The following is a 26615-nucleotide window of genomic DNA, read 5'->3' as shown; positions in this document are numbered from 1 at the left end:
ATAAAGCCCCACTCTCCACCATTCTGCACTCTGAACCTCAGTCACTAGGGAGGAGTTACACATCTTCTTCCACACTCTCTGCTGTGACCAACAATTTAGGGTAAGTCCATCCCTTATTGATTTTCACCATTCAAGTATAAAGAATACTGCAGAGTGCATTTTACATAGGCTTTATATCTCACAAAAAAAAGTAGAATTGACACTGAAATATCATAAGGAGCTAAGCAGCATGCAACTGGGCAAAGTTATTGTACACACTACACATAGTAAGTTATCCCCACCTCTCTGGTAGCAGGGACTTAAACTATTAGTCATAGACATAGGTTTTCCAAAGATACAGTATTTTTGCTAATGATCCCAAATATGTGAAAGCCTTCTCTACAAAGTATCCATTTAAAACTATTTATACAGCATCCTCAGTGCATATTTTCATCCCTCTCAGTTCATTGATGAACATTATAACAACATTTTTAAGTGCAAAGAAATTGCACCTGCCATACAATAAACAATTAGCTGACTGATTAGAGACCCTTTTTAAATGTTTCATGGTGCAAATATATGGATCAGGGTTGCCACCTAACAGAAGAAGTATTAGAGGCAGAATACATGATTCATGCCAGAAAGAAATACATTTGAGAAAGCTCAACAGGGATATCTCTTAGGTAATATATCAGTCATGACAGTTTATTACTAATGAAATCATTATTCACATATCTAGCCTTTATTACTCTATAAGGCTGCTTTAGTTTTATGAAAAGAAATATTCAGGGAAGGACTGAATGATACAGGGTTCTGGGTTGGTATATAAAAAGTTTTATTTTGATTCACAGTGTGTGTGCTGACTGGAGATCATTATATTATATTTCTAATCACTGACTAAGGGATGGGACACCAATCTGAATAAATGAATATAAAGGCCAAAGGAAAGAAAGGCACATCACTGTGATTTTAGCTACTTTAAAAACTTGTATCATAAAGCAGCATGGTGGAACAGTGGGTAGCGTTGAAGCCTCACAGCTCCAGGATCCCCCAGGTTTGACCCTGAGCTCAGGTTACTGTCCGTGTGGAGACTCATATGTTCCAGCAGTGTCTGCATAGGTTTCCTCTGAGTTCTGTGGTTCCTCTCCATGTCCCTAAAACAAGCCAGCACACTCTATTGGCACTAGGTGTGAATGAGTGTGTGCATGGGGCCATGCAATGGACTCGAATCTCATCCAAGTTGTATTCCAACCTCACGCACAGGGTACCTGACATCCTGAGGCTCTTCATCCGCTGTGACCCTTACTAAGATAAAGCAGTTACTGAAGAGGACTGAATGAATGAAGTATAAGTTTATAATTATATAATTATATACTATATATAAACAAAAAGCGTGAGCCAGACATGCATGAGAATTCTGACGTCGTAAAATCTGAGGAGCCCTGGTGCTACTAGTAGGAACTCATCATCTTAGAACGCACGTACATGCACCTCCTGGGCCTATTCATAAATCACTCACAGAACTATGTTGCTAAGCAATGCTATTTTTCAACTCCCACAAATATGGGTATCATGGGCAAGAACTATTATTTGTTTACAACTGACTGGGAAAAGTGGCTATCATTAGATTAACATATAACAACATTGTATTTTAATAGGATATGAGTTGACCAGCAATTGGTTATAAAAGAACTGCTTAGTAATGATTTTTAAAGCCTCATTCAGTTTAGACTAGTTTAGTCTCTATTTATCCTTATAGATAAATAAGGATTGGTCAAGGTGATAATGTACGTGGTAAAGATAAGTACCTATAGTCACTTTGGATTAACTTTGATGCTAAATCATCACTAGTAGACTTGCTATGTTCTTTGGCCTTCATACTATTCTAAAAAAAGTTTATTAGCCTAGACAAGAAAAGACACCTAAGCAGGAGAGAATGTTCTTCAGTGAGTGCTCTCTGACTGATCGGTTTATGTGGTATGTGACCTATCTGAAGCAAGGCAAGGCAAGGCAAGGCCATTTGGCAGCTTCCCAAGTGCATGTAAGGTATTCTGCTATCACAGGAATTCCTGGATTTAATGGCGTTTTAAATTACCACCTTACAAGCTTGTAAAACTGATCCAAATCTCACTGTATCATCTAAGACACTTGGTCTCAAGAGAGACATACCGTTCTCACTGTACCACCCCTACAGTAAAGCCTGTGGCATTTCACATGAGAAAGCTAGCTCCAGTTTCCTCTAAATCATTGATAAGCTATAAAACTGAAGTCTCTAACATGGAAGCAAGTTATTTACACTTCATTTGATGATTAGAAGAAATATTAGCCACATTTATGTAGTATGAAACATGTCCTGAATGAAAGCTAAATTGTAAGAACAGCACCTTATCAGCCAGGGAGGTGGAGTACTACATCTTTAAGGCCTTATCACATCATCTTTCTCTCTCCTCACTGTATCATTCCATCTAACAGACACTAGAATATGTGCAAGGTTTTCTCAGAATGTGTCAGTAACATATTCCTGCTGTGGACATGCAATGAGGTTGCAGTGAAGTGTAAATGACACCTCTCCTAACTTGATCTGCGGTGTGAATTATATCCCAGCCAGATGGAGTTTCCCACAGAATTCTGACAGGAGCCTTATTTGCCACGCTTGAAACTGACTGCTTCAGGGGACAAACCTAACACTGTAAACATTACAAAACTTTATTTTTGCCTTTTTTTCTCACTAGACACAGCTCTGAAGAGATAAACTTATTCAAAGCAACTGTCTAGTTAAAACATATAGGGCTCTATTTTCATGGTAAATTGTTGGTTAATGCCGGCATGATGCTATTTTGGTTGAATGCAAGACATTTTTTTAACTTTTGCACACTGTTGCTATTTTTATGGTCGTAATTTAACGTTATGTGGGTTGATCAGTGCAGAAAGATGTGTGACATTCTACATCTGCCAGGAAAGAGGAGTTTTCAAACTCATTTTGGTCCAAAATGAACGTACATAACCATCTTTACACAGCAAAGATTGGAAAGTTTTGTCCCAACCCTGTTTGGTTGATGCTCAATATTTATGCCACCTCAAAAAATTGTGTAACAAATAAAAACAAGCAACTCTGGTATGGCTACTAAAGGACAACTCACACTAGTCGTGGCCTAATGGATAGAGAGTCGGACTTGCAACCCGAAGGTGAACCTGAAGGTTGTGGGTTCGAGTCTCAGGTCCGGCAGGGATTGTGGGTGGGGGGAGTGAATGACCAGCGCTCTCTTCCACCCTCAATACCACGACTGAGGTGAGACCCTTGAGCAAGGCACCGAACCCCCAACTGCTCCCCGGGCGCTGCAGCAAAAAAAAGGCTGCCCACTGCTCCGGGTGTGTGGTCACGGTGTGTGTGTGTGCACTTGGATGGGTTAAATGCAGAGCACAAATTCCTAGCATGGGTCACCATACTTGGCCACAAGTCACTTCACTTTTTTCACTATTTACTAAAAGCTTTTTTTAGAAGTGCACAATTTTGCTATTATAGACCAAAATGGCATTATTGTATTAAAATAATACATTAAAATAATACATTTTTTAATGCTACCAGAGTCCAAGTTGGTGTGAAGCACATTATCTAGATAAAGCTCCCGGCTTTAATTCCCCTGCACAATATAGTGTTTTGTTGTTGTTGTTGTTTTTTGTGGCAGAGATTGTGTTTTTTTAAAGCAACTATTTTTTAACCTATTAAAACAACATTTCTGCTTCATACATCATACATATTTACTATGCACAGATCCATAGGCATTCAGCTCCATTGATAACACAATGCGAATTTGGTGTTTATGGTGTTTTAGAAACAACCTATTAAATATAGCGGATATTCTGTTTTAGTTTCAAGGCTAGACTACAGCAAATGCCATGAATCTTATGTTTTATAGTGTTTAAAGTAGGAAATCACGCTGAGAGAATAATGCGCTCTCTGCATGTGGTAGCAGTTTGCGTCTTGTGAACTCAGTGTCATCTATTCTCTATTCCTCATTGAGCTTCTGCATGTTTTCTCTTAAATGTCTTTCAGTCTCTATATTAGGGAGATATTTATCCTCTTGCATGATTTTGGACAGATGGCATTCAAAATAAAGTCTGCACTTTTATCCAAGTTCCAGCATTTATTGTCACTAAAATATATAGTGACAGAGAAAACATGAAAACATATACAGTATCTGCTGTTCAGCCAGTCAGCTATTTATTCTACCATTAAAAATCCATATCAAATCTGTAATCTAATTGTATGATATCACACTCAGTTCACAAAGAAAAGTGGAAGAGCTGATCTGACTGGACGTAGACGCATACCTAACCACACCTTATAACGATGTATTCATTCAAGACTAATGTTTTTTTTTTAACATTTGCACCCTTCTGCACCATAGTCTTTATTATACATTTATTATTTACGCTCTTTGCGTATAAAAAAAAAAATTAATACAATTATTTTTAAAATGTTTCTTTGATGATGCATAAAATATCTAAAAATTGTATTATGAAAGCAATTTAATCCATAATAAACCTGAACTATGATCTGTATAATAGGGGTTGAGTCCTCTGAGTCCTGCATGAAAGGATGAAGTTTCCAAAGTCAAAGGAGGAGGAGCCCACAGCTCCTGGGCAATGTAGGTCTCACTCACTTTCAGGAAACCCATATCCAGTGTTGCTAACATTAAATATATCTGTAATATTACAAAGACTACACCACTTACAATTACATAATTTTATTTTCCTTTTTGCAGTAGCCATCAGGAAGAGATCCAGAGTTCCTGGTGTGATGATCACTCAGTTTGTGGAGGAAGTTCCTCAAGGTAAAAGCCACCCAGACTTCTCACGTAAACCCATCGCCCTGACTATTCAAGAAGGTAAAGCGATTTCTAAGCTAATTTCTTAATTTTAATGATAATAGATCAATAATCTTGTGACTGCAGTCTTGCAAAACATTATTGACATTGATAATCCTTCTTTTGAAAGGGAAGTTTGCTGTTTTTAAAGCAGTCGTCACAGGAGATCCAACACCAACTGTAAGATGGACTCGAAATAATGGTGAAATTTCTGATAAAGAAAACTACATCGCTGTGTATGAGTCAGTCACAGGAGAACACCAGTTACAGGTACCATATTTGTGTAGTTAATATTATTGTGATATGTTTATGGTTTTTGGGCACCCAATTTGTTCTCATGAATGAATATTGTGTTTACTAGATGCCTAATGTAGCTGTAGACCAGGCAGACACCTATAAGTGTTTGGCAGAAAACGAGTTTGGTCGTGCTATTGTTACTGCCACACTGAATATAATTGAGGGTAAGTAAAGTTCAAGTAAAGTAAAGTTCAAGAACTCAAGTCACCTGTGTAAAATTTAAGCTGTGCAATATTAGCAGAAAACCATGACATAACTAATGAAAAAAAATGGCAAAATCTCTCTTACAGTTGGATTCAAGAAGAGCAAGGAATTGCAAGAATCACGAACAGGTCTGTCTTTCTAATGTCATGCATTTGATCATTTTTAACTTAAAAGTAAAAAAGTGTCAAATACATCATACCTCATTTGCCATTTTCTTTTCTAGCTCAACGTGAACTACCAGCTGATTTCAAAAAGAGCTTAAGAACTCGGTACGATATATATTTTTTCGTCATCCAGAGATTCTGGCTCCTGTGTGACAATGTTCTGTTAATAATACAGACTGGCAATATTGGTTACATTTGTCGTGCCCTTTGTTCACACAGAGCTCATCGTCCAAAAGAGGAGCGAAAGGATGGAGAGGTTGATGAAAGGTTCTGGGAGCTACTGTTGAGTGCTGATAAAAAAGACTACGAGCGCATCTGTGCTGAATATGGAGTGACTGACTTCCGGTGGATGTTGAAGAAATTAAATGAAAAGAAAAGAGAAATAGAAGAACAACAGGCACAGGTAAAATGTCAGGCATCTCATTTAATAGTGTTCCATTTATATTTGCCTTGACAATGAAGAACAGATTTTAATGAAACATCTCTGCTAAGTTCTATGAAACATTTGTATTTTTTATTTTTAGAAATCTGAATTTGCCTTTCCTCCAACAGTACATTGAATACCTGAGCAACTTGAGACATATTGAGATCAAAACTCCTGGGTGTGCACAATTTGAATTTGAAATGGACCTCAGGGATCCCAGTTCCAAAATCTTCCTCTATAAAGTAAGACACTAATCAAAGTTTTCTGATATTGAAATCTCACACCTAGATAGATAAACAAGAACCAAGCATAGGCATTAGTTAAATATTCTGCATTGTTGGTGCTACAGGATGGTGAACTGGTTGAATTTACCCCTGACACAAGTGAGAAGCACAGTCTGCGTCAAATTGGCAGACGGTTCATCTTCACTGTCAGTGGACTGTCTCCAGATGATGCCGGACTCTACCAAGTAGACGTTGAAGGAGTTAATATCTTTTCTACAGATTTAAAAAGTAAGGTTCATTGAAAAAAATATATATTTATAAACACTAATGCATGTTTTGAATTTTACCTATTCATCGGTCTAACCTGCTCAATGTGCTTACAGTTCCAAATGTGGACTTCTTGGTAAAGATTACAGAGGTTACAGCAACTGAAAGAGAGGATGCAGTCTTTGAGTGTGTTCTGTCTGCACCACTCCCAAAGATCACATGGATGGGAAAGAGTGTTGCATTGGTTCAAGGCGAGAAATATGACATTACTGTGTCTGAGGATATGCTGATCCATAGATTGGTGGTGAAAGATTGTATGCTGGTGGATAAAGGCATATATGCTGCTGTGGCTGGAATCAAATCTTGCAATGCCTGGCTGTTAGTGGAAGGTAGGTGCATATTTGACCATTTGCTAGTTAGTTAACAACAGCTTAAAGATTTTTGTGCATAAATGAGGATCATTACAGTGGCTTGCATAAGTACTCAGTTTTCTGCCTATTATCCATTTCAACCTGGAACTGAAATTAATGTAATTTCATGGATTGACATAAAATAACTCACAATATTGAAGAGGAGGAGGGAAATGAAATTATTTACACACTTATGTAAAATGTGTGATTACATAAGTATTCACCTCCACTGCTGTGAAACCCCTAAATTAGTTCTGGTGCTACCAGCTGCCATCTGAAGTCAAGTAATTAGTTGTGCAAGCAAAGTGTCACATAATATCAATATAAATACACCTGTTCCTGGTTTGGTACAGCCCAAAAGTTTGTTAGAGAACATATCTAAACAAACAGCAGTATGAAGACCAAATCAAACAAATTCCAATTCAGTTAATTTCAATTCCAAGTTGTAACACTACAAAATGTGAAAAAATTCAAGGGAGGTGACTACTTAATAATAATGCAAGCCTCTGTATGTGTTTAGTTAAACTGAAAGATACACATCTTTATCAGTAGACCTGCTGGGAAATTAGTACTCTAGAAAAGAGTAGCAGAGTATAATTTGATCTATATATTCACAGTGAAATTTCTATAGTTTTTACTTGAATTATTAGTTTTTATGAATAACTGATTAAAGAATCTACTTCTATGATGTTGCCATGGAGTTTTTTTAATCCCTATCTAGCATATTGACATGTCTGTATATGTCTGTCTTTTGGAACAGCTGACAATGACTCAGACAAGCGTGGAAAAAAAGCAGCACGCAAAACAACCCAGGCCGGAGGTAGCAGAACTGATTTGGCAAAGATTGCAGCTGAGCAGCAAGCCAAGTTACAGAAGGAGAGAGAGGAGAGAAAAGCAATGCTCAAACAACATCAGGTTGATCAGGCTGCAGAGACCCCAGACAATGAGGCTGAGTCTCCTGTTGAGCTTTCAGTCGAGGATCTTCTTAACCCTCTAGCACAGTCTCCAGCTGAGCTAATCCTACAGACATCCCAGAATCCCAAAGACAAACCTAAAACCAAGCCTAAAGCTAAGCCCACGTCTGTCTCTGAAAGTATGATAGAAGAGCCAAAGGAAGAAGAGTCAGAGGGGGAGGAAGTACTTCAGAAAACAGAGAATAAGCGTGATGGATCTGGACAAGCAGTGGAATGTGAACAACATTCAGAGCAAATCAGTGAGGAGAAAGGAGAGGAGAAGAATAAAAGAGTCAGGACAGGGCCATTGATCCCTGATACTGTAATTGGTATGTCATCTGCAAAGCATCAGCATGTATAAAGCAAATATTTTAACATTTTGACTCAATGTGATTCACTGATACACAATCCCAGCTGTGTGTTTTTCGTATAGTATACATAGATATAAAGTATGTAATGCATATAAGCTACCGGAGGTGTAAATAATAAAGATGTGCTGGTCTAATACACTTATCTACAATGTACTTTCTTATTGTAATTCACATTAAAAAATGTGATAGACCAAGCTTTCAGACAAGTAATCTCTTATCCAGCCCAAGGCGTTTACTTCACTAGCGGGTTACAAGATGTCAAAGCCATTGTGGGCCATTCAGCTGAGATGGTGTGCAAGATAAGCGATGCGAACTATGATGGAGTGTGGTATAAAGATGGAAAACAGGTAGGTATGCCTACACACTCAGCTCATGTAGGTCATGAGCAAGAGATGCAGTAACTTCTTGGAAAGAATCACTGTGCTCCAAAAGTCACTATAGTGTCTACACAGATAAAATCTACAGATGACCTGATGATCATCAAAGATGGAGCGGTGCACAAACTGGTGATTAATAATTGTACGGAGGATGACAATGGAAAGTATCGCTTTGAGGCAGATGGGCGTAAAACAGAGGCTCTGCTCATTGTGGAAGGTAATTTAACTTATTAATTGATTCAAAGTAATTTCAAGTAATTAAGGACAATATTCTACATGATTTAGACCACAATTCTTAATACAAATGTTTACTGAATCAGAAGAATGTATATCCTATGCGTAATCCAGACCCACCAAGGATGAATCAAGATGATCTAACTAAGTTCTCACAGCCAGTGATCATCAAGGTTGGCCAAAATGCCACCTTCAAACTGAGCTTTGTGGGTCGAGAGCCAATAAAGGTGCAGTGGTACCATGAAGGTGAGGAACTGCTAGATGACATTAATGTCAAGATTGAGAAGTCCTCCAGCCACAGCTGCCTACTCCTCACCAAGTGCCAGCGCAAAGATACAGGAGAGATCAAGTTCAAGCTGAAGAATGAATTTGGGACTACTGAGGCTTTCTCCAAGCTCATAGTCTTAGGTCAGTAATGTTTAGACCCTGTGTGTGTGCTCAGCTTTTGTTGTGTAAGTACCCTTCACAAATCCACAATATTATTCCTCTCTTCAAATATAGATAAACCTACCAATCCACTGGGCCCTGCAGAGGTAATCGAGGCCTCATCATCATGTGTGGAGTTCAAGTGGAGGCCTCCAAAAGATGATGGAGGTTCTCCTGTGATTCACTACAATCTCGAACGGCAACAGATAGGGCGGAACACTTGGAAGAAGATTGGAAATACTTCTCCTGAGGCCCACTATAAAGACACTGATGTAGACCATGGCAGGAGGTACTGCTACCGTATAAGAGCCATAACTGCAGAAGGCACCAGTGATGTGTTTGAGACGGATGACATACAGGCTGGCACGAAAGGTGAAACTGCTGTATGACTGTATTTTCTGTACCTCTCCCTCCCTGCTCTAAAACACTTTAAGCCTTGATTAGTTAAACCAAGTGTATCAGAACAGGAAGAACACAGCACAATAACCCAATTTTACAAAGAATTATAGGGCATTATAACAAGTGACAGCAATTTTATTGTAGTTCATACAACTTAAAGCCTCAAAACATTATGGCGGCTGAAACCCACCGTTAGCCCAAAATGAGTTTATACAATAAAAATTGCAGTTAAAAAAACATGTTTTTGTGCAGGATTTTATTAGTGGATCCAAAGGAAACAGTAATTATCTGTAATACTCTATAAATAAAGACAAAACTTTTTTGTTTGACCTCAGCAGATAAATTGCTAACATTTTTGACAGGAAACATTCTGTAATTATGCATAAATTTATGGTCATATGATGGGATGTTCGTTAGGTGCCTCTCCTAAACAAACCAAAAAAAAATTTTTTTTTTCTTATGAGTAGGCAGGTGTGGGATTCCAAGCAAAAGAAAAAAATACACAGTTTGCAATAAACATGACATTTTTAAAGTAAATGTCCCAAGCACAACCTTTTTTTCAATAAAGCAATGCAGCAGTTTTTGCAGGATATTACATTATTGTGTGAAGCATTTTATTTCAGCAGTCATTTTGATGGAGATGAGTTGCAGGCAGCAAGATTTGCAAACATTTTCCCCCACACATTTTCACTGTAATGCTCAGAAGATTCATTATATTTATGGAAACTTTGTTACATGATCTCTTTGAATTTTCCTAGTGCTATCTTTTTATTTTGTGTATGGTGCTGTTTATTCTGTGTCTTTGCTTGTCCTCTCATGAATCAGACTCCATTCAATTTACAGGTAGCGCTGAATTAATTGCTGAGGAAATTGTCTCAGTTTGCCATCTGTTGTGATGGGAGTCTGCGATGTTTGAAAAGGTTTCTGTTTTCAAATGCTCACTATACATTAAGCATATGGTGAAAATGTCCATTCCTGAGCATTGGCTTGTTGTTCACAGGGGATGATGGTGAGTGATTCGTGCCTATAACTCAGGAAAGGAGCAGTAAGTCTCAGCCTGTAGAAGGGTTTATGGCCGTCTTATTCTTCAGTTTGATTCATTAACAAGCCTGGTGATTGAAAGTAGCTGACTGTCAAGGGCCTGTCTAGGTTTGACTCCCCTCGCTGTGTTGCAGGGGTGTTAGATCATTGATCCCAGGCTGTGCATGACAGTGGTGTGGCAGGTGACTTGATTCTTCATACTATAGTCCTGGTCACCCTAGTGCCTCAGCCTACTGGCCCAATCACTCCTTTGGCCCAGGATTCCGTTTACTTCAGTCTCAAACCCACAGTCCAGGCCTCTGCCTCATTGCCGTCACTCCCTAACTCTGCCTCTGCTCCAGTCTCTTCAGCTACTCCTTGCTCGGTCACTGCTCATAACTCAGTCTCCTCAGACTCTCCTCCTGCTCCATCTGCTGTTCCTGGCCTTGTCCCTGTGTCAATCCCAAGCCCTGTTCTTGTCTTTTTGTAACCCCCAGACCCTGCTCCTGGCTTATTCTATGACATTGGCTCTGCTCTTAAACCTGACCCTAACACTGTCCTTACTGTTGTACCCCTGTCTCTATCCTCATCCCAGTTTTGATCCTGATCCTGATCCAGTCCTAGTCTCAGAATCTGTTTCTGGACTCAGGCTCTTTTACTTTTCTTCACATAAATGTGCATTTGTGATATTTGAGATGTACTCTTTGGAAGCATTTAAATAAATTTAAAAATCTGCCTTACAGCATATCCTGGTCCACCCTCCACACCAAAAGTTGTCAGTGCCTTTAAAGACTGTATCAACTTGTCATGGGCCCCACCGACCAAAACTGGAGGAACCAACATTGTGGGCTACAACCTGGAGAAACGCAAAAAGGGCAGCAATCTGTGGAACCAAGTAAACCCTCTAGAAGAGCCAATCAAAGGTTAAAAATGTATATGCAGGAAAAATTCTATATCAAATTACTTCATATATAAATTACTTCAAGATATATTAGTGATGTACACTGAGAATGTGCCACTTTTTAGATTAATTTAAAGGTTAATTTTATAGCTAGATATATTATGGAAACTACTCTTTTAGCCTAAATGTCTTTAAAATAATTCATTAATCATTAATGTGCCTTTAATGGTTTTAGATTTTGTCTTTAATAAATATTCTACATTATACAAATCACTAAAGTCATTTAAAAGTTTATATAAACTTTTAATATAAAATGCTCTACTTGAACTTTTTTTATCATTATAATAGCATTGTATTAAAAATGTTCATCTACCCAATCAAAATTAAAATTTTGCTTTTGCCTCCAGCCAAACAGTATGGAGTGAAGGATGTTGTTGAAGGAATTGAGTATGAATTCCGTGTCATAGCCATCAACTTCTCTGGTGCTGGAGAACCAAGCTCTCCTTCTGACTTTGTGATAGCCAGAGATCCAAAAAGTGAGTCATAAAAATGGATTACACACTGACACCTAAACTGCTTTCTTTGGCTAAATGTTGAATCAGCTTTAATAATGATCATTTGTTTTTGCAGAGCCCCCTGGTAAAGTAATTGATCTGAAGGTGTCAGATTCCACATATTCTTCCTTGTCTTTGAGTTGGACTAAACCAAAAGAGCAAGAAGGGGTGCAAGATGAAGCTAAAGGATATTTTGTAGAATTAAGACCAGCTGAGAACACAGAATGGACTCGCTGCAACTCCCATGCAATTATCACCACTTCCTACACAATTCTTGGTCTTAAGTCCATGGCCATGTACTGGGTAAGAGTGGTTGCAACAAATGAAGGTGGAGATGGTGAACCACAGGACCTGGACAACTATGTCATTGCCATGCCCCCACCAGGTAAAATGGATCCATTAACTATTTTTCTTAACTATGTACATTTAGTGCTGTATTTTTCTGTAGACAACTATCAATATTATTTCCAAAAAATTAAACTAGCTATGAATATATATGTGTAATATATGCATAATGTTACTATTTTTAAATTTTAAAATTATTTTCTAACTATCATTTACAGTCAAACCAAATTTCACTGATCGAAAAATGAAGAGCTTTATGGTGGTGAGGGCTGGACATTCTGCTCGGGTCAACATTAATTTTGAGGTATAAAAAAATATATGAAAGGCATAATATTGAAATAATGAATATATCATTCTATATATAAAATGTAAATTGTTGGGAAAAAATTTTAATTGGCAGGCTTCCCCAGTGCCCACAATAAACTGGCTCAAAGATGGAATGCCTCTATGTAAACATGTGACTGTAAGCAACACAGAAGGCATGTCTCAGCTCCTGATTCCATCTGCGGAGCGCTCTGATACAGGAGTTTACACCATTATAGTCAAGAACATGGTGGGCCAAGAGACCTTCAGTACTGAGATTCGGGTCACAGGTAAGATACCATAATGAATTGGCAATACATTGAGTGAACCAATTAAAGGGGGATAAAATGCCCCTTGTTAAGAGCAGACCGAAAAATTTCAAAGCCCCTTGTATTTAATATTTCCAGTAAAAGTAAAAGGTAAATGTCAGGGGATTCCAAGTCCAAGAGAGCAATTTGCCATGCTTTTTAGGTGAGAGGAATGTTGTTACTCTCTCCTCTTTCAGTTAGGCCAATCATGGGCATCTGTGAGCTCATTCTCCCACTCGCTAGATCTTCCCTAACACATGGTAGCTGTTATGTAATAAGGGAGAGCTAGCTAGTGGGTGGGCCCTGGCAAATTACCAATTTGAGAGAAAATGGGGGGAAAATTAAGAATGTAGGAAAAAGGTTTATGTAGAATGATGTCTTGCCATGGTAGTAAATCAAGGCGACTAGACTTGGTGAGATGGTCACTCATCTGTGGGGCTTTAACAGTTCTGCCAGTGGTGGCTCATCCATTGAGGCAGGTGGGGCAGAGCCCAGCCATAAATGCCAGCTGTTCAACAATTATTAATCTTCATAAGGTCCTCAATCACAACTCCATACATTTTTACTTCTGTTTACTTCTGTTAAAATACCACTTTTGAGTGACCAACAATTTTTTTTTTAAAAAAAAAAGGTTTCTATTTGACATATACAAGCTGATGTTCCATTAATTTGCTCATCTTTCTAGAAATTGTGCAATCATCGGGTTGCACTCTCAGTGCCCAACTTAGTTCCACAGAATAAATATAGGACATAGTGCTAAAAAATGACAACTGCAAAAAGCACTAACAGAGCCCATTTGGGATACAAATCATACTGTCTCATGCTTGATGGAAGCGCAGCTGCCAGGACAGTTGATGACAGGGTTGCCAAGGTTGTAGTTTATACTCCAAATGGGGCTAGATAAAAAATACTCTGCAGCTGCTAGGATCTTATAAAGATCAAGTTTTGTAGTTTTATATTTCCACAAACAAAGGAAAATGTAATTGCAGACAGTGTGTTCATGTTATACATAACCATTTCTATTGTAAGCTATGTTGCAAAGATACGGTGAGGAGGAGAAAGGAGGATTTTAGAGTGAATAATGTCCACACATCAGAATTATGTGTGTACAACGGTACCCTTGTTTCCCACACAAAGGGTGAGTCAGAGCCCAAACTAGTTTCAGGTGTTTTTTTGTGTGCATTTGTGATATTATTGGGCAGGGAATTTTGCTGAAACCTGGCAACTCTGGTTAATGATATTAGCCCTCCTGTGTGCAACTTGATAGGAAACATACCTGCTGTATCGAACACAATTTAACAAAGTTAAATCTAAACCCACTCAAAATGAGCTACTAGACTGTATGCTGGATGACTGTATGTTGTTGACTCTCAACAGTTTATTATAGGGTTATCCTGAATATGGATTATATAGTACCATAAGTCAAGTTTGGTAGCCTCTCAGCCTAATTTTGTTTGAGGTTATGTCGTTATTAATGTCGTTCTGCCCCACCAAAATCTATAGTCACAAGCCGGTGCCGAGTTCTAGCTTTAATAAACAGCAAAATATCTTCCAAGAATCTAACCTAATCTGTTGATTAGCCTTGGCTTACTCCCACATTACATTAAGAATTACTTGGAAGAATGTATGTTTTGTATGTCTTCAGGGTGCCAATGCATTTTTCGGCTTTTCTAAAATATTTATGTGCATATGCACACATTCTCAAGCGTTTCAAGAGAGGCACAGGCACATCATGTTGTGAAAGCTCACATCACATGAATAACAAGTCTGACAGAATTGAAGTGAATGGAATCAGGATGGCTTAAAACAGATTGGGGCCGGTCAGAGAATGGTAGAAAAGCAGATGTGTCTGTCACACAGATGACCCAAAATCTCCTGGGCCAGTGGAGCTGGAGGAAAATGTCCCTGGCACATTAACTGTCTGTTGGAGCCCCTCTCCTGATGAGAAACGAGATGACCGCCTGCACTATATAGTGGCCAAACGTGACTCAGTCAAGCAGACCTGGCACACAGTGGCTGACCGAGTGTTCAACAACAACTTCACAGCTGTCAACATCATGCCAGGAAGAGAATATAACTTCCGTGTGTATGCCAAAAATGACATTGGGCTCTCTGAACCTTCTGAGTCCCCAACATGGGGGCGTGTGAGTATGAAAGGTAATGTATTCATTGTTACTACTAATCACATCACTAATCTCTGTTAAGAAGTGTAATTACAAATTTAGGATTGAGATCTCATGATTAGCATACATAGCTGAACATATATGTACATGTTGACTGCAGAAAAGTTCACCTTCAGTACGCCTGAACCCAAGACCTTCAACTTTGAGTCACCACCTACTTTCACGGTCCCACTGAAAACACATACCAGTCCAGAGAAGTATGAATGTTACATGAGTTGTGCTGTGAGAGGCAATCCCACCCCCTATGTGACCTGGTACCGCAACAACTTCAGTCTCAACACAAACACCAACTACTACATCACCAACACATGTGGAGTCTGTTCCTTATTAATACTAAGAGTGGGGCCTAAAGACAATGGAGAGTACAAAGTTGTTGCAGAAAATTCTTTAGGCCATGCTGAGTGCACCACTCAACTCAAAATCAGAGGTATGTTATGTGACTATACAGTGGAAAACAGACTAATTCCACAAAATACATTTGCATTTGTCAGTTTATTTACCCGAATATTAAGTCTAACATACAGTATTTGTTTATTCAGTGCTAGACAGTGCTTCAGATATATTTACAGAATTTTTTTTTGCCTTTTTTACCCTAGAATGAAGAGATGCTGCCTTGGAGATGTTCAGAGCTTTCTTAAATTCTATCTTACAAATAACCATTTACTTAAGTTACATTTTACCAGTACTGTTTTATTTAATAGAAGCCAAATAAATTATAATACAAAAAATGTTCATAGTGATTTGATCATGGTGTTTGTTGAAACACACACAAAAATGAAATGTATGAAAGAGTTAATATTGTACCATATCAGTTAAATTGTGTTTAGGCCATTTGGATGTAACTTGCTATAACTGTAATACATTTACATTTAAGTTATTTGACATTGTTTACATTGTTATTTTACCATATTCATCATTTGCACATCCTTTTTAGGAAGATAAATTATTGTCAGAACACAGATAAAAGTGAAACAAACAAAGAACTTCCTTCTTACATAACATTTAATATGCAGTGTGTAATGATGTAATCCTTTTATGACCCATATGGTTTATCTCTTCAAGATATGAAAACGCTTTTGACGTTGGACATTGTGCTCAATACATCAACCATGATTAGGGTTTACAGTCTTCCATTAACCCTAGGATGAATAAAGCAAATTGACCTGGCAGGGTGTGATTTTTGACATATTTGATCAATAAAAACATATATTTAAACCTTAAGAAACTTGTTTCTGACTGTCATCAAAGTGACTTTCATATTTCTTGGTCACAGGTTGGAAAAAGTTAAATTTTCATATCACTACCCCAAGTCTTCATAAAGCAGGTCAAAATGGCCCATATACATTTCCTATGGAATTTTGACTTAACATGGTATTTTTTAAAATAAGTCTTGTAAATAATAATATTATATATAAAAATAGTACGATACATATTATATACTATATATATATATATATATATATATAGTATATAATATGTATCGTACTATTTTTATAGATAGATAGATAGATAAAGAAATTCTGATGTGTGCAAATCTTGAAGGCTAAAGGTTAGCTACGGCAAGGTGAAGAAAGCAATGGATGGACATATGGCAATGGATGGCTTTTCTTGGTCTCTGTCTTTTGTCTCTTGCGTTACAGTAGTACTAAATTTGTTCAGAGTTAGCTCAGAAAAAGTTAAACTGCATTTGAATAAAATTAAATTTTATCTTTTGTACTGCATATGTACTAGGGAAGTGAACAAATAAACTACTGACCCACTATATACATTCATGTAGGTTTTTTGGTTCATGCATACTAAGGTTAATAACACCTAATATTCTGCAGGGGAACATGAGCGTACACTGATAAAACAAAAATGCAATGTTAATACAAGAAAATATTAACAGTGATGTTGCAAAAATGCTTCAGCATTTGTAGGCATACACAAAAATGAAAATTATGAAAGTGTTAGAAATAATATTAATATTGTACTGTATAGCTGACAAACTTGTATATAGGCTATTTAGCTGTTTATGGCTATAATTCACATGATATATGGAAATTTACATTGTGACTTATGTATTAGGCTTACATGGTTAAATTATTTTCTGAATTCATTGCTTATTATTTGCCTTTTTTGTTTGGGAAGAATAAATATCATCAGATTAGCACAGATTAAAGTTGAATAAACATAGAATTTCCTCTTACATAATGTTAATATGGAGTGTGTAATGATGTAATCTGACTATGACCCATACAGCATGTCTCTGAAAAGGTTGAAAACATATTTGACATTGAACATTGTGCTCATTACATCAACCATGCCCACAGTTTACAATCTTCCATTAATAACTCCCAATATTCTGTAAGGGAACATGAACGTATGCTGATAATAAAACAGAAATGCAATGAGCTGTTAGTTGGGGTGGGTGCCAAGGAGAGAGAGATGAACTCTGCGGATAGAGGGAGTCTACAGAAATTTTGCAACGGACCTGTTAAGACAAATAATCATAGAGTCCACTTCTAAGTCTTAGGCACCCTTTTTCAAATCTTATTTGATTTACAAACTTTTTCCCCAAAAAACTTACATTTTACAGAAAAAAACGTGTGCATGCCAGTAAAGAAAGTAACATATTACATATCACTTTTCAGACAAAAACACAATAAAGGCTGTCAGGGATTACCTGAAAAAACAGAAGGAAGTGTGACAATCAAAAAGCACTTTTAAAAGGGCCAAATATCATACCAAATATTGACTTTGTTTAGTTTATTGCTGTTTACTGCTGTTTATAGTTGAATCTTTATGTTGAAATTTTTTATCTCATTATTTTTGAAAGCATTTTTGCTCTACAGTATTTCTTTACATGTGCCTTTTTGCACAGTAATACACACACACACACACACACACACACACACACAGAAGGCCTGCTTTATGTTGGCCTGGAGTATCAAGCACTTAAAAGTATATAATATCTATCTCTCACAAATGTGCTTGCATTGGAATAATCTATTTCTGTATTCATGTAAGAACTATACAGTTTTAAACAGAGCTGCTTGATATAACTCAAATAGAACATTGTATGTGTTGATTCTTTTTATAAACATACATAACTGAAAAACATAACCATGGACTCATTTAAATGGGATAAACAGTGTTCATATACATTTGTGCATTGAATGTGTCAACATGAATCACAACTGTAAATAAATTTGTGACACTCAAGGCCAGTCACTGAATAAACACTAATGTGTCTGCTGAACATATTACTGAACCTGTCATCATCTGACAGGTGTCAAATGTGATTTACACTTTTTTCAGCATGTTCTCAGCATATTTGTTTTAGCACATATCCAGGATTATCATAAAATCATACATGGTCAATTCAGGAAGGGTTCCTGGTTCCTGGTCCTGGCATGTGTATTTGAAGAGGTGCTTGGCAAAGCAAGCACGGCAAGAGCAGGCTGTTTTAGGCTGGTTATCGCTATAGACATTGGCTTTCCTTAGATTTATTTGCTTAGCTAGGTCATTTATACTGAAGTAGATAGACTTTGAGCTTAACATTATGTTCACATTAGGCCTTTTTTTTTTTGGAAAGCAGGAAGATTGATTCTGATACATTTGCATGCTTTGTATATCACTATTCATAGTTATTTGATCTTAGTAGACACGGTACCCCTGTGTTTATAGGAAGATTTTCGGAAGGTACACTACCCTTAGCCAGATGATAAAATAACAATGTCTCATAGCTATGCTAGTGAAAATCATGGGAAGCGTAGTTGTAATGGCACTAACTGCACAAAAGCAACTTTTTAACATTTCAACATTAAACATTAGGACATGGAGGAGCTATACATTAAACATTAGAACATGGAGGAGCTATACATATTTCATCCCGTCCTCTATTCAAATAGTGCAAACTCCAGGTTTATTGGCACCCTTAATAAAATTCATTCTCAGGTCTTTGCATTAATAATATAGGTTTAATATTGCATGACTAGAGGAAAATGTTCCCTGTTATATAACTGCAAGTAGTTAGTTGTTAGTGGTTAGAGAACAGATGAAGGGGAGCTAAACATTCCATTTAGACCATAAATACTCTATAAATACTCTAAATACTCTATAAAAGACAATAAATGCTAGCACAGACGCTAAAACAGTGATGATTAACATCCATTACATTACACTAAGCACTGCGCTAAACAAAATCACACAGTCATTATGGCTGTCTTTAAAATCATGTGTAAATGTAGAATATCCTGAATCAGTGTAAAATCCTGTGTAATAGAACATAGCAACATGAAAGTTAATGAAAACCTGCCTTTATGTCATTTGTCTTTTTACTATAAAGGCCTGTTTTCATTAGCTTTCATTTTTTAGATACAATAAACTTTATAGGACAAAACAATTGGCGCATCTATAGCACTTTATGGCTATATCATCACATTTGGACAGCAGTGTTTGTCATGGCCTTGTATTTCCACCACCCTGCACATTTTGGTGTTTTTTTTCCTCCTCTATATCACCCAGGTCAGTCTGTTTTAGGCATGTTAAAAAGCTGATAAGTAGAATCAGGTGAGGTAGGAGCAGAGAAAACATCAAAAAGTGAAGGGCAGTGATACTCCAGGACCAGGATTTAGAGATTATCACTATTTCTATCATTATGTGGTGAACAGTGAAAGGTTTTAGTTTTGTGATTTCGGTCTATAGAAGCTAATGAAACATTCTTACTTTAACACTCTTCTAGTGCCTTTCCATTAACTACTTACACAACTAGCATCCTTTCAGATAGATCCCGCTAGACTTTGGATGTCTATAATTTAAGACCCTCATTCTGGCACTCACTGGGCAGTAAAGTGTTAGAGTGGAGAACCTTGCTGATGTGCTGGCATTTGCAAAAGGATTTATTAGCCTTGTGCATACAGAGGAAACCCTGGACTATTAGACAGAGCAGCAGAGCACTAAGAGTGGAGAAGATCATCTCACTAAGGGTAAGTTCATCACCAGACTGCTGTGACTTAGACATATTAACTTTGAAGATTTTTTTTTTTCACTGTTTAATTCTGTTTATTTTGGCAGTTTCATACTCACGCTTCAGATTAATACATTGATAAATATAATACTATACTATAATATATAATACAAATATAATTTATGGTTTTAGACTTTTCAGCATCAATGTAGAAAAAAGGAAATGTGAAACCTGGAAAAAGAAATAAGCAAAAAATGTAAAAGAAACACTTCTTTTAATGCTTGAAGTTGAATTTCAATTTGGACAATAAACTTAATGCTAATATGAACACTTTGAATAGCATGTGCATCATTTACACCTTCAAATGTTTCATTTTCTTTTGAATTAATAAGCTCAGTTTAGAAGGTATATACTACATATTTAGATTTTTATATAAAATCATGGTGTATTTGCATGTCATCATGTCTATCCCCCATGAAACAGTGCAACCCCCACCCCACCCCCACCCCCAAACACACACACACACACACACACACACACTCACACTCACACGCACATACAAACACACTATTATTCTAAAACAAAATACTATTTTATGGTCTTTGAATGGCATTTAATTAAGTTGGTAAATTGCACATTATATAGATGTAAATTAACCTAATGCTCCTGTTTGATCATAAGCCTTATATTGCTTGACTCATGTTCACCACAGCATGAAACTGCACAAACCTACCTGAGACTTTTTTAAAGCAGTGGGTCATCACACCAAGTATTGACTTTGTTTCATTTATTACTGTTTACTGCTCTTTATAATATTTTTTTAACGAAGAAACATTTGATTTCATTATTTTTCAAGGCATCTTTGCTCTACAGCATTTCTTTGCATGTGCCTGCGACTTGTGCACAGTACTGTACTGTACAAAAGTATAGTTTTACCTTCTAGAGAATCTTTACATACATTAAATGATAAAACACCATCTGGCTAATCTTCAGTATATAAACTTTATTTATCTATTTTTTATTTATATGTTTTAATCTTTTATTAATCTAATAATAGGATAATAAAAATAATATAGTTACAAGAAAATAATCACCTTTATATAATTTTAAAAAATAATTTTCTCCTTTACCATAGGAATTTTCCAACAATTTCTTGTCATAGTTTTATTATTTCACAAGTTAGTTCTTTTGATCACTTACATTATAACACCTAGGAACAGACATTCCCTAATCAAAAATCAAATACTTTCTTTATTTCAAATTAATAAACCCAAAAAGAAAAAAAAAAACTTTCTGCTAGTAGGACACTTATAGGAACAGCCTTTCCTCTGACTAAGAAGTCATTTCCTAAGACTTCTTCCATAATTGTCTCCAAGTCTCCAAGATTGTATATTTTTATTTGTTAAATAACACATTTTTAATTCATTTATTATTAGTCTTAAATTATGTGGAACTTCCACCAAATAAATCCTGTGTATGTTGTTAATATAGAAATTATAACGTATTAGACTGAGCGTGTTAATAAACCTGTGGTTTTAATTGCAGCCAGCACTACTGCCAGATTTTCTGCTATAGAAGTTTATATTAATGCTGTTATGCTGTTATAGAAATCGAGTTGTTACAGCATTAAGAATTCAACAGTGCTGTGGTATGAAATATCTCACAGATATTATGCCACAAAATGCCTGTGCCCACTCAGTTAAACATTTTCCACTGAACTCCAGTTACCGTTAACAGCTTAAAAAGCCATGCTGTCAGAGAGTTTCATTATTTATATAATTATTGGTAAATACAAAAGTACTGTGTTGACAGGAGAACAAAGGATAATAAACCATATGCAGAAAATAGAATCAGCTAGGTTTTATTTATTTATTTATTTAACATAGAAAATATGACAATTCAAAATCACTTATTCGCACCCATATACAGTAAAATACCCACTGGCAGGCACACATCTTGTGAGATAAGTAAATTCTTCATGTGCATAGAATGTATACACAAACAAGTAGAAAGCTAAAAATGTAGTTTTACTTTTACCTTCAAACCCCATACTAAATGTCTCAGTCAGGTTGTATACTGAACGCCCTTGAAGAGCACATTTTGTCATTTCACAGAGAGAGAGAGCAACACTTCCCCTGCCATGCCTCTGCTCAGGCAAGAACACTGGCATCAGGTGACTGCATTTAATGTTAGCATATGTAACCAGCCACATGACATCATAAAAACTGACCCCAACTGAGTCAGGTGCCCTGCCTTTAAACGTTCTGTCAGTGGACCATTTTCAGCCATGAAATTCATACCAGAAAAGGAGCGCCCCTGTTATGATGGGGCACAGGCCAAATTTACACCTACGTGTGTTTGACCAGCCTGAGAGTAACACTTTATAAGGCAAATTATATTTATGCTACAGCTCTGAAGGTGCTCGATTAATGCCTGGATTGGAATCTCACACAACCGCGTGTGATTAAAAATTTTATCACAGTATTATGGACTTTTTTGTTGATTGAAAAGTCTGGACTTTTTGATTTATAAACTAGCTGTGTATGTTACATTATCTAAATGTTTCAAACGATTAATCAAGTTAATTACTATATTTTAACATTATTACATGTTTTTAGCACATCCAAATATTTATTATTACATTTGTATTACACACTGATAAAAGGTCTATGCAATGTCTATATCTTGTATTAAGCAGTATTTATAGTTTTATCTTTAAGAAGGATTAAGATAAAGAAATTGTAATATGAGGAGCCATTCAGTCAATAAAAGTAAAAAGAAAAGGAGAATATAAAATGTATAGAACATGAGAATATTCATGAAGCCTTGAGAACATAAAAAAAAACAATCCCAAATACAGTATATTGAATGAAACCAGAGAGCTATGATGGCACCACCTTGCGTTTCAGTAGTGTCCAGATACATTAGCGTTGTAATATTAACTCTAACAGCATTGAGTGTTGCATAATTCCTTCAACACTTGTAGCATAAACTCAACCATGGCACAAACTAAGCAAAATTAGGAAATGGAGCCATAATCTTTATTCATTGTGGAATAAAGCCATAATCTTCATTTATTTATTCAAGTCATGCTTTTCATTTCACATTGCTAGCAACTCATTCATTTATTTCACAATCTAATTTATTAATTAGAGCATGAGCTTCATTTCCATTACTACTTTTTAACTCTAAAGTTTACTCAGGATACAGTAAACATCCATTACTATTTTTATACTCTAAAGTTTATTAGTAAATGCTGAAAAAAATTTATGAAAAGTGCACTTTTTTTTACAACTCTTAAGCAGGCCCGGACTGGGACAAAAATTCAAGCCGGGAATCTCACAACCACCCAGGAAACCCATCCAGGCCATTCACAACAAATACTAAGACCACTACTGTAATGTACACTCACTTATCAATTTATTAGGAACCCCTGCACATCTGCTCATTTATGCAAATATCTAACTAGCCTCTCATGAAGCAGAAGCTCAGTGCATAAAATCATGCAGACACAGGTCCCGAGCTTCAGTTAATGTTAAAATCAAACATCAAAATGTAGAAAAAATGTGATCTAAGCGACTTTGACTGAGGCATGGCTGTTGGTGCCAGATGGGTTGGTTGGAGCATTTCAGAAACTGTTAATATAAGAAGGGTAATAGAAGAATGGCCAGGTTCAAGGTGACAGGAATGCTCTAGTAACTCAAATAACCACTCTCAGCATCGCTGAATGCACAATTTTACCCAGTTTTAAAATTGTTAGGAGTTCCCAATAATTTGTTTGGTGAGTGCAGCTCAAAAGAAAAGCATGAGTTGCATTACATTTAACAATAATAAAACAAAGGCTGTCAAAGCGATCTCTTGGATCTCCCAATGGCCAATCTGGGCCAGATGTTCAAATCCTATCCAATCTTATTGTTCATTTATTCAAATTAAAGCATATTATTCATTTCCTACCTTGAATTAGTCAATAACTACTGTAAAACATATAGCAAAGGTGTGTCTGGAGCCACAGACTGCTCCTGAGAGCTTAATGTGAGATTTAAACTTCACCATATCAGATGTAGACTAGGCTACAATGTCTTTGACTAATCTAGTCAACAGAGACTAATATAAATGTCTTGAGTAACAGTTCAGAAAGCTTTTGTTTTCTCTCAATAATGCACACAGCAATAGGACCAATTATGTTGTAGTTCATGTGGTTAACAAGTTGTAATGCTATGCTTTGAACTAATAAGCATAAGTGGTCCCTCAGCATTTTAAAGAGCTACTGATTGTGGCTCTTTCAGTAGATTGTGATTTCAAATCTCAGGACCTTTTTCCTTAATTTATTATGGCACAGTTGTAAGTTGGTAGCTATCTACAATATAATTAACTGCACTGAATGCGAGAGAAAATCACTTGCTCCAGGGACAGCTAAGCCAGCTAAGTTTATATATTTAAATATTAGTATTTTCTTTGACAAGGATGATCAACACTTTTTTTCTGTTGGCTGAAAACTAAAATTTTGGTCATTTTTGGTCTGATTTAAAATAGGTTCTTAAATCTGAAGTAGTCAGAAAACACAGTTGTGAGTAAGTTGTGAGTGCCCCCTAAAGGTGTTTTAAAGCAGTTTTTTTTAAGCAGTATTTATTTATTACTCAAACACAATATAACAAGACTCCTGCCTTAACTGTGCAAAAAAAAAAAAAAATAATAATCCAGCCAGCATGTATCAGTCACTTAACAGCTGATACTGTATCAAAGCATCAAACACTTATACCATGTCTTTCTTGTATGCTTTCAGATATCTTTTGTGATTTATCTGTTTATCTGACTACCATTAGCAAAATTTGGCAGAAAACTTAGGTAAACGCATTCTATTCACTCTGTTGTCTGAAAAACATTGAACACCTGCGGCTTACAAATAGGTGCACCTTACAAACAGTCACCTTTATTGTGGAACTCGTTTTTGCTGCCAATACTGCTGCTATACTTATTGCTGTTATACTACAAAACAGTTTACAGCCCATGTTCTGTGTATTTACTGTCCTGTGTATCTATTGTTCTGTTCTGTGCATTTATTGTCCTGCACTTGTCTCACACTGTTGTGTAGTGCACTTTATGTGGTCTTGCATACTATTCGATGTTGCCCCATGGTCCTGGAGAGATGACATTTCATTCTGATGTATACTAGTTATATAGAGGAATGACAATAAAAACCCTTGACTTGACTTACTAAGTATCTACCACTGTTGTGCTTTGACACAAACCAAAAAACTGACCAACAAAATCATACAGGCATGGCTCAGACAAAATATACCTAAAAAACCTTTCTAAGAGTATATTAAGAGGTTTGGCCTTGATCACTACGTGGGTTTCTCAGTGGTTCTTTGAAATGCTGCAAAATGTAAAGGACAGGTATGTTAAATCAAATAAATTCCTTTGACTCTGATTAATGCAGAATTAGAATGAATGAAGATTTACTGCTCGCTCCTATTCTCTGAATTTTTGCACCTTTAAACTTACAAACTCCCAAGTAAAAACTATATCATCTTCAAATATTTCTGATAATCTTGAGTGTTTAAGGTAACACTGGCATATCAATCACTTTTGTTCATTTGTATTATCAGTGGGTATCAGGAAGAGATCCAAAGTACCTGGAGTGATGATCACTCAGTTTGTAGAAGAAGGAAAAGCTCATCCTGACTTTACCCACAAACCCATCGCTTTGACCATTCAAGAAGGTATATTTCTTTAACACTTCTTTAACACTAGAGCACTTTACAATACTGCTCAAAAACTTTCATAAATTCATAGGTAACTTCAAACATAAATTCATAAGTAACTTCTTTATTTTATTATTACTTCCTGAGTAATTACCTAGTATTCATTAGTAGCTAATAGTGGTGACTTATATTAAGTAGTACTACTCATTTGTTCTTGCTTAGTCCCTGGTATAGTTACCTATGAGTTATTGAAAAATACCGTAAAGTGATACTATTTTTTGTAATATTTTGGGAAAAGCCAAATGTGCATACTTAATAATTCACACTACATTACAGATGATGTCCATGTTTCTTGTCAAACAGGTAAATTAGCTATTTTCAATGCCATTGTCATAGGGGATCCAGAACCTACTGTCACATGGGCAAGAAATAATGGAGATGTATCTGACAGACTGAAATATTAGACTAAGTTCAATCCCATTTCTCGAGAACACACAATTGAGGTAAGTACATTATATTTTTATGTATATTTTTTTCCTGCAAAAGAGATAATGGAAATTTTGAATATAATTGCTGGCTTTTTTGTGTTCTAGATGCCCAATGTTTCTCCAGAACAAGATGACACTTACAAGTGTTTTGCAACAAATGAGGTTGGAAGAGCCTCTGTCACTGTTGTATTATATGTTATTGAAGGTATGAAAACTGATAAGACATCTCGTGTTTACATTCAAATTCAATCATTCCAAAT

At 36.4% G+C, this 26615-nt stretch overlaps 1 protein-coding gene and 1 long non-coding RNA gene across 2 annotated transcripts; both read left to right on the top strand.

Annotated features, from left to right (window-relative positions):
• The first annotated feature begins 39 nt into the window (after positions 1 to 39).
• igfn1.3 (immunoglobulin like and fibronectin type III domain containing 1, tandem duplicate 3) lies at positions 40 to 16436 on the top strand. Its single transcript, XM_026919830.3, has 24 exons — positions 40 to 100; positions 4549 to 4628; positions 4746 to 4868; positions 4978 to 5117; positions 5209 to 5308; positions 5435 to 5476; positions 5572 to 5617; positions 5732 to 5915; positions 6065 to 6178; positions 6286 to 6448; positions 6544 to 6816; positions 7598 to 8119; positions 8384 to 8508; positions 8614 to 8755; positions 8887 to 9180; positions 9274 to 9570; positions 11361 to 11540; positions 11926 to 12054; positions 12149 to 12457; positions 12636 to 12721; positions 12818 to 13010; positions 14889 to 15185; positions 15312 to 15638; positions 15808 to 16436. The coding sequence occupies exons 2-24, from the start codon at positions 4580 to 4582 to the stop codon at positions 15810 to 15812; spliced, it is 4140 nt and encodes a 1379-aa protein (XP_026775631.3). The 5' UTR covers positions 40 to 100; positions 4549 to 4579; the 3' UTR covers positions 15813 to 16436.
• Positions 16437 to 16721: 285 nt separating this feature from the next.
• LOC128317048 (uncharacterized) lies at positions 16722 to 26576 on the top strand. Its single transcript, XR_008301362.1, has 4 exons — positions 16722 to 20181; positions 25772 to 25885; positions 26264 to 26370; positions 26461 to 26576. It is a non-coding gene; the product is annotated as an uncharacterized LOC128317048 (long non-coding RNA).
• The last annotated feature ends 39 nt before the right edge of the window (positions 26577 to 26615 follow it).

This window comes from Pangasianodon hypophthalmus, chromosome 2 (assembly GCF_027358585.1).
Source record: "Pangasianodon hypophthalmus isolate fPanHyp1 chromosome 2, fPanHyp1.pri, whole genome shotgun sequence".
Lineage (NCBI taxonomy): Eukaryota > Metazoa > Chordata > Actinopteri > Siluriformes > Pangasiidae > Pangasianodon > Pangasianodon hypophthalmus.
Note: the sequence above shows the minus strand (reverse complement) of the source record. Positions and strands in the feature narration are given on the sequence as shown.

What these genes read in the sequence shown, in the direction of transcription:
- igfn1.3 (XM_026919830.3), top strand. Translation starts at nt 4,580, where the DNA reads ATGAAGTTTCCAAAGTCAAAGGAGGAGGAGCCCACAGCTCCTGGGCAA. An exon ending in TAGAAGAACAACAGGCACAG is followed by an intron (nt 5,916 to 6,064) that starts GTAAAATGTCAG and finishes TTCCTCCAACAG; the next exon opens with TACATTGAATACCTGAGCAA. An exon ending in TCTAGAAGAGCCAATCAAAG is followed by an intron (nt 11,541 to 11,925) that starts GTTAAAAATGTA and finishes TTTTGCCTCCAG; the next exon opens with CCAAACAGTATGGAGTGAAG.